The 7,781-nt window shown below is 39.2% G+C and overlaps 1 protein-coding gene across 1 annotated transcript; it reads right to left on the bottom strand.

Moving 5' to 3' along the window:
* Window positions 1-2,141: 2,141 nt before the first annotated feature.
* LOC115043542 (GTP-binding protein Rhes) lies at window positions 2,142-3,678 on the bottom strand. The gene is made up of 2 exons (XM_075353363.1): window positions 3,553-3,678; window positions 2,142-3,515 (listed from the first exon to the last, which is right to left on the bottom strand). The coding sequence occupies exon 2, from the start codon at window positions 3,471-3,473 to the stop codon at window positions 2,847-2,849; it is 627 nt and encodes a 208-aa protein (XP_075209478.1). The 5' UTR covers window positions 3,474-3,515; window positions 3,553-3,678; the 3' UTR covers window positions 2,142-2,846.
* Between the last annotated feature and the right edge of the window lie 4,103 nt (window positions 3,679-7,781).

Here is a 7,781-nt window from a genome sequence, read left to right on the forward strand (position 1 = left end):
CTAACAAACAAAAAAAAAAGTTGAATGTACTTGAGTAACTGGGTAATGCAGTTCCACAGCTGGTGTTTGAATAACTAGTATGGTTTGCGTTTTTCACTAGAACTGTGAAGAACTTTCTGGAACTGTCAGAAATGCAATTTCACACCTGAGCCTGAACTTTCAGTAGCAGTTTCAGTCATAGCTGTGCTTTGTGAAGCATGGAAAACAGAAATGCAGTCACACTAGTGTGTTATGCAGTATATCAAAAAGGTTTGGTGTAATGCAGGAAAGATTCTGGGATTTAATCTACCTTGATGTTTTGGGTTTTTTTTTAATGCTGTTAGTGACATATCTAGCACAAAAGATAAATTAATCCTTTTGTGTCTAAAATAGCATGCTAAAACATTTAAACTAGTTGGGAAGTTGAAAATGCAAGAAAATAATAGATTGTGATTACATTGTTTCTGCTGCTGTGCTGTACTGAAAACAAATCACTATTATTTAGCAGAAAGATATTTCAATATGTAAAGTCTGTTATAAAACAATTAATTCCCAGCATCAATTAATAATTAGATTTGTAACAAAGTAGGTGACTAATTTACAAAGGTGCCTCACATTGGCACATGACCCATAAAGCCTCAGGCACATTAAATATAGGCATGTGACACATTATGGTCATTTTTACTCTGTTACTCAGAAAAAAATCTGGAAAAACAACATTGTAGTGATCCAAGAAAGCCAAAGTACTACACACAGAATGCTGACATTTCATTCAACTTGTGTCCTGTCCAGGACCCTGAACTTGTTCTAAACGCCTCAGAGTTGCTTTTATCTGCTGAGGAGCTTTGACCAAGTCCAGGGGCAAAGACATCTGAGCAGAAAAATGCTAAGTGGCCTGTCTTGCTTTAGTTTCAATCTGGCCATTGATAAATGATAAATATGATGATATGGCGGAACTAGCCTGTGTAAAATTTCTATCCTGAAGTCCTTAAAAAATATCTCAGCTAAGATTGAACCATTTACAATATTTCAAATCCACACACCTGCGTGACAGTGAAGCTGCCAGGCCTCCATCCCTTCGTAAATGAACAAGTGTTAAGTGCGGAAGCAAGTTTAAATGTGGAGTGAAAGAGGAACTGTCCACAAACGTTTACTTGGCCACTTCCTCAAATTAAAACAGGAAACTTAGTTCAGTCTAATCTGATGGTTTGAGTTTTTTTTTGTGTGTGTGTGTGTGTGTGTGAAGGGGGGGCAGGCTTGGACATGAGCACTACAACGGTCTCTACTTGGCAGGTTGTGTTGGGTTTAGGGGAACCATGCACAGTTTTTTGTTCTTATTTTTTAAATTTTTTTGGTTTATTTGTTTTTCCCCCAGGAACTGCACAATGATGCATTTGTCAGCCGGTTGAACAGGACTTTGTCCTGTGATGCTGAAGGGCAACTCATTTTGTTTTGCTCAGTTTTGGCAGCTGGCTTCTCGACTGGCCTGGAGCCAGTCAGTGCTCACTCAGGTTTTGCAATTGGGATGTCACTCTTGCTTTAATCTCACATTAGCCTTGATATACAGCTATATGAAAGTGCTTGAGATATTGTCTCAGATGTTTTACTTCTTCATTGTCACTTAAACTGTACGTAATGTCTCAAAAAAGTGATCTGTGATTCATAACAGCAATCAAAAAGACAATTCAAGTCTGTCCAAACTTGTGACTACAACATCAGCACACATTTCTTCAGGATTTATGAAACATAAGCCAAAGGGATCCTGTGTAAGGATGTGCAACATCAGAATTCCAAAAAAGGACTTTCATAAAAACATCAAATGTCAAGTTTATGGATCTGATACTGGGGGTCAATTCTTTCTGAAACCAACTGGCTCAAAAGTCTCACATGGAGCTAATACTTGTTTCACTAGCTGGCTTGTGTGTTTTTGCCAACAGATGGCGACAAAGATTTTAAAATACTGTTAGTTGTCAGAGGATAGAGAATCTGAGCTAAATCCCTTTTTAACTATTACTTCACTGTATACTTTGATTTCCTAGTTTGAGTCATTAGTTGCAATAATAGTTGTAATTTGCTAATTATTTGCCTAAAAAAATTATTTCACAGATCTATTCATTTACTGCATTTACACAAGCAATTTCACACAGAAAAGTTCTCATTTTATCTTTTATTACACATTTAGGTCCACATTCCACTAACAAACAGCATAACACAAATAAACAGCAAAACAACATTTGTGAGAAAATGTGATTTATAAAAAAAAAAAAACAGAAACTCCAAATTATAATATATAAATTATAATAATTCCAAAACGAAAAGTGCCTGTACAGTTTACAATTGCATTTTCTTTTCTTAAGTAAAAGTTGTAACATGCTTATTGAAAATTTGTAAACATAATCGTGCTACATGTGAATAAGAAAATGCAAACAAATTGCATTACATGAGAAATACATTCTGTACAATATTTTTTTACATTTCCTCTAAGTCTGTTGGCAGCAGATCAGATACCTTCATGTAATTTAACATTTTATTATGAAATTCAAAAGTTTAACATTGATCTACGCACTGGCAGAATATCACCAAATAAGCAGCAACAACATAACATCAAGTAAACAACTGTGTATTTCATGCATCTTCTCTTGGGGTCATAATCATTCAGGTGGCAGTCTGTTTCTGTCCTTAGTCTCTTTACCTCTCAGCTGTGAACACCAAATTCTTTGTGTTGGTCCTGTTTGTCACAGTCACCTGACACCAAGCCAGACTTTTCTCTTTTTCCCTTTCCAGCAGCAGTGGATTTCCCAACATCTCCTCAATGTCCTCATGTCTTGTCCCTTCATTTTAAAACTTCTCTGCTCCTCCGGCTGACATTATGACAGAATACAGCTGTTGGTCTTATTCATTGGTGGCCGGAAGTTGGTGTCTTTTGGAAATGTCTCTCTGCGTCTGCGCAGTGCAGGGCTGAGGCGGCTGGGAAGATTTGCCTGTTGCAGGAGCTCCTTGAACACCTCTACCACGTTGGCGTTCTCCTTTGCGGACGCTTCCAGGTAGCTGTTGTTCCAGTCCAGCTCTACTGTTGAGAGCACGTCCTCGCTGGACACCTGTCGCGCCTCCTCCCGGTCCGCCTTGTTCCCCACCACTACGATGGGCGTGTACTTGTCCTCCTTGATTTCCAGGATCTCATCTCGAAGGCTCTTGACAGCCTCCAGTGACTCTGGGTCATCCACAGCATACACCAATGCAAAGGCGTCACTGTTTTGGATGGAAAGCTTGCGCATGGCAGGGAAGGAGTAGCTGCCACTGGTGTCCAGGATCTCCACCGTGACCTTGACCCCATCTATGTCATACTCCTTACTGTGCAGCTCTTCCACTGTGCGCCTGTGTTTGGGTTCAAATGTGTCTTGAAGGAAGCGTAGGATCAGAGCTGTCTTGCCTACTCCGGCTGCCCCCAGAAACACGAGACGTACCTGGGTCTTCCCCTTCACCTCCAGGGACATGCTGGCTTTTGGTTTTGGGTTCAAATGAATGATGAAAATTAAAATAAGTGTCTTCTGAAACTCACTTAATAGTCAAGACTGCTGTTGAATCAGCACTGCAGATTTCGGGGCTCTGTCACTGACCTTTCTAAAGAATTTTTCTTTGAAATCTCCTCTGTAGCAGGTCCTTGTGGGTCCCAGGATTTTTCCCTCACTGTTATTTCTCATAGGCTGCTTCTCTGTGTCTGTGATCCCATCACGCACTGCCTTTTATGCCTGTTAGGATGAGTGAGCATCTCCACCCTTGTGCAGTAGTAGCCAATCAGCAGAAGGCAGCCTGTTGAAGTGTGGCATGCAGGCAGCCAATGATGGCAGAGCATGCAAATCAGTCAATTTAGTGGCAGAGAGGAGGTGATCTCTGAAAGCAAATAAACAGCAAGCAGAGCATTTGCATAGGGTCTCATAGTACCTCAGAGGAAGCTCGTGTCATGACTGAGTGAAGAAGCATGCAGACTTTGACATCAAACATGTAACAGAAAATATATTTCAAGAACTTTTTTTTTTTTTTCTTTTTTAAGGTCACAGCAATCAATTCATGCTTAATGCATTTAGTGACCTTTTGGCATTCTAATGTCCTCCATGGTTAAAGGGGATATAATTTGCCTCCTGGATACTTTTTCCTGCATCCATTAATGATGAAAATGAAAATTTCCATAGTGATCAAATTTGAGTTAATTAATCATTCATAATTAGTAATTCAAGGCAAGTCTTCAGTTTCAAAAACACAGACTTTTTTTGGTTATTTGCATGGTACCTCAAAAAAAACAAACAAACAAACAAAACAAACAAAAAAAAAACGGTTAGCGTGACCGGGCAAATAATAAATGGCAAAAGTTGGTTTTAAAACAAAACTGGATAAAACAGGATAACAGATAAGATGAAAACGAATGATTTGCTAACAGAAAAGTTTAAAGGCTGGATTTTAAATGGTGTAGGTGTTTAAGCAATCCTCAAGTATTCTGGTAATCAATTTCATCAATCAATTTTGGTGCTTTTAATTTATTGCTGCTTCTCAGGATTTTCCCCGATGATCTGAATTTTCTTGCTTGTTCATTCATCATGAATGTTCATGCTTATTAACATAGAACAACAGAAATGCATTTCAAGAGTTTGTGTAATGTGCTCCACTTCATGGGTCTTCAGGTGGAGCTTGGCAGCAAAACCTTTACTGAAAGATGCTCAAAGAGTTTACTTTTGCAGATCAGAACTCCTTAGTGCATCCTTACAGACTTATGCAATCAAAAATCCAGGACTTTGTAAGCTGAGGACAGGCCTACAGTAATACTAGTAGCTTTAAACTCTATTTTAGTGCTCTAATACACAAAGAAATAAAAAGCTGAATTTTTACCCATCTTTGTATTATTTGATTCCTGTGGAGTTCATTCTGAATAAATAAATAAATGCTTTTATGTAACTCATCTGTTTAAGCTGATGACACTTTGGAAATTCTTGAGAGAGCAGCTTCTAGATCAACTGCACAGGACCACCTTAAACTGTCTTTGGTGTCCCATTTTATATAACGTGTTGCCGGTAAGGGAGAACAAATCCTGGCAGCCTCCATTTTGTCTGAGTTTGTTCTGGAGGAGGGAGCCTGAGTCTGGAGCCTCCTAAATTTCCCCAGAGACTGCTGCTGTCTCTCAGGCTGAGACTCTCCTTGCCTTGTTAGGTTAGGCAACAGGCAGAGCTTTGATAAGCCCCAGGGAACACTGTAACCCCTCCTAGCATCTGACAAACACACATTTTTAATATTCATTCATACAGCGTCCTCAGGGGGCTGCTGTGCCTGATGGGCAGTGGAGCTGAGTGAAGCACTGTAGGAGTACTGGCCTTGAACTGCCACTATCCTGATGTACAGTGAGAGAAACATTACCGGCTTGCTGTCACTGCTGGAGAATTCAAATCTGGGTTTTTCAACAGCTGACAGTTTTTGTCAAAAAGTCCTGAGTCTGACACTGATGGAGAAATCAATCTTAACAACTGCGGCTCCAAAATGACAAAATGCCCGAGAATGTGTCGTGGGTTTCATGGGTTTACATGAAAAAGGGAGCTCCATCTGTGGCCACTGGATGTTTTTGGGTTTTTTTTTTTCCTTCGTACTTGCATCACATGTCATTATCTCTCATATCCCCAGCACTTACATTCCAGTTTACGGTGATGCTGCCCTGTGGTGATGATAATGACCAGATGGCACACATTGCCTGTTGGAACAAAGGTTCAGCTCTGATGTGTAAAAAGAACACACTGTTGTATCCTTTTGGACATAAGAATCTTATTGGACATCTTCTACACCTTAAAGTCTTTATTTTCAGGCTGTGTTTCATTCATTTTTATTTATAGTCATCAGTATATATATATATATATATATATATATATATATATATATATTCATCTATTTCATCTGTTTCGTTCATGTGTTCAGTTTTTATGCATATTCAACAGGTTGCGCTGGCTTTTGTCATGATAATCATCACAACTGTACAGAAGTGCCATTGTCCTTCAGGTTGTGTGTCATATGGTATGCCCATGCAACCAGTTACGTTTCTTATTGTTTCCAACTTGTATGTTTGTGCTTCCTTTCCCAGTTGGTGTTTTAGTTTCACATCAGCAGAATCACATTGGGATAATGCTACTTTATCAAAATTTTGGGGGAACTTATCTTAAAATCAGATTAGGCTGTTAAACTAAATTCATTGTTGTCAGTTCCCCAGTGTGTATTTATTTGGAGCTGGTTTTCTGGTGGCCGTAAGCCACTTGTGTATTTGTAAAGAGGAACAGCCCTGGTTCTATTTATTGACGGTACGTGGCCTGTAACACGGCCCGATGGCCCGATCCTCAGTGCCTAACTCAGTGTCAACTTGTCATACTGTTAAGGCAATGCCACCAAGATGATGGTATGGAAATCTGACAGACTTCTCCCTAAATCTACCCTGCAGATTTTTTCCTGCAGGTGTAAATTGGAACATCATCACCAATGTGTTTTGAGGATTGTTGGACAACAACAAAACTCTGTGGAAGAGAAGGAACATATGAGAGTTTGGATACTTGGGAAAACACAGGGACATGTCAGTGGTGATTTTGGTCCCCTCTTCTAATGCTTTTACTTTTCATCCCCAATCTCTATCCATGCATGGTATTTTCTCCATCCTCAGCTCTAATCCTATATTGATATGGTCAAAATTAAGAAATGAAAAAATAAAATAAGTAAAAATGCAAGACTTGAGGTTTCCTACTGCCAAAACTAGTGTAGTGTAGTTAGTTGTAATATTTTTTTCCCTGACATTTACTTATCCTCCCCTGAAACTTTCTGGAGCTTCCCTTTTGCAGTCAGTCTGCCTCTCCTAATTTTATTTTTTAAATCCTATTATGTTCTCCATTAAATACACAGTAAAATGTATCTTTTCTAGTTTTTTTTTTTTTTTTTGGGGGGGGGGGGTGTTGGTTGGTTGGTTGTTTGTTTGGTACATTTAAACAGAAAATTTTATTTGAAAGAGAAGTTGTAAGCTTGTGCTGGTGTGAAAATCCTGCGCACTTCAAGTATTCCAATAGGAACACAATGTCTGGCAAGACGCTGTGCATCAACGGTTAAATTCCTGGCCTGTGTCTGTGTCTGCAGGCACATAGATATGCAACAATAAAGGTTACCAAATGCTGGATAGAGGGACTGAGAACATCATTGATATCCTTATTCCTGTCAAACTGTCCAGACTATGTGCCTTTGTTATATACTTTGTCAAACCTGCTGTGCATTTTTGACCCAGCTCATGATGGTCTAAAAAAAGGAAAATGATGATGCTGTGATATTTTGATTGCCCCAGTTCCTTTCTGGGTCAAATACAGTATTAGTGTCATGAAACACTTTTTAAAGTGATGAATATATGTATATTTCTTTTTGTCAGCCAATCCCAGAAAAACAAAGAAAGAACAAAGGCAGTTTTCAGCTGATCTGCTGATGATGTAGGTAAAACCTCTAACGTTGTCCTATTGGAAACATGTGACTGAGGCACTATTGCACTGGGTGACATGTTCCTGTGTCCTGTTAGTCTAATAAATGCTGGCCTGATAGAAAACACATATGCACACTGATGTTTTTCTGTTTGGTTTTCTGTCACAGTAAGCCGAAGTAATGATTTAGCTGCGTTATGGGATATGTCTCCTTCAGCAGCTCATTAGTGGTTCACTAACCGAATTATTCCTACAGGCTAAATTTTTACCTTAAATCCAAAAGGACAGGAGTGTGCCATGTTTTTCATTGTCACGTGACTGAATCAA

The sequence above is a fragment of the Echeneis naucrates genome, chromosome 1, assembly GCF_900963305.1.
Source record: "Echeneis naucrates chromosome 1, fEcheNa1.1, whole genome shotgun sequence".
Classification (NCBI taxonomy): Eukaryota; Metazoa; Chordata; class Actinopteri; order Carangiformes; family Echeneidae; genus Echeneis; species Echeneis naucrates.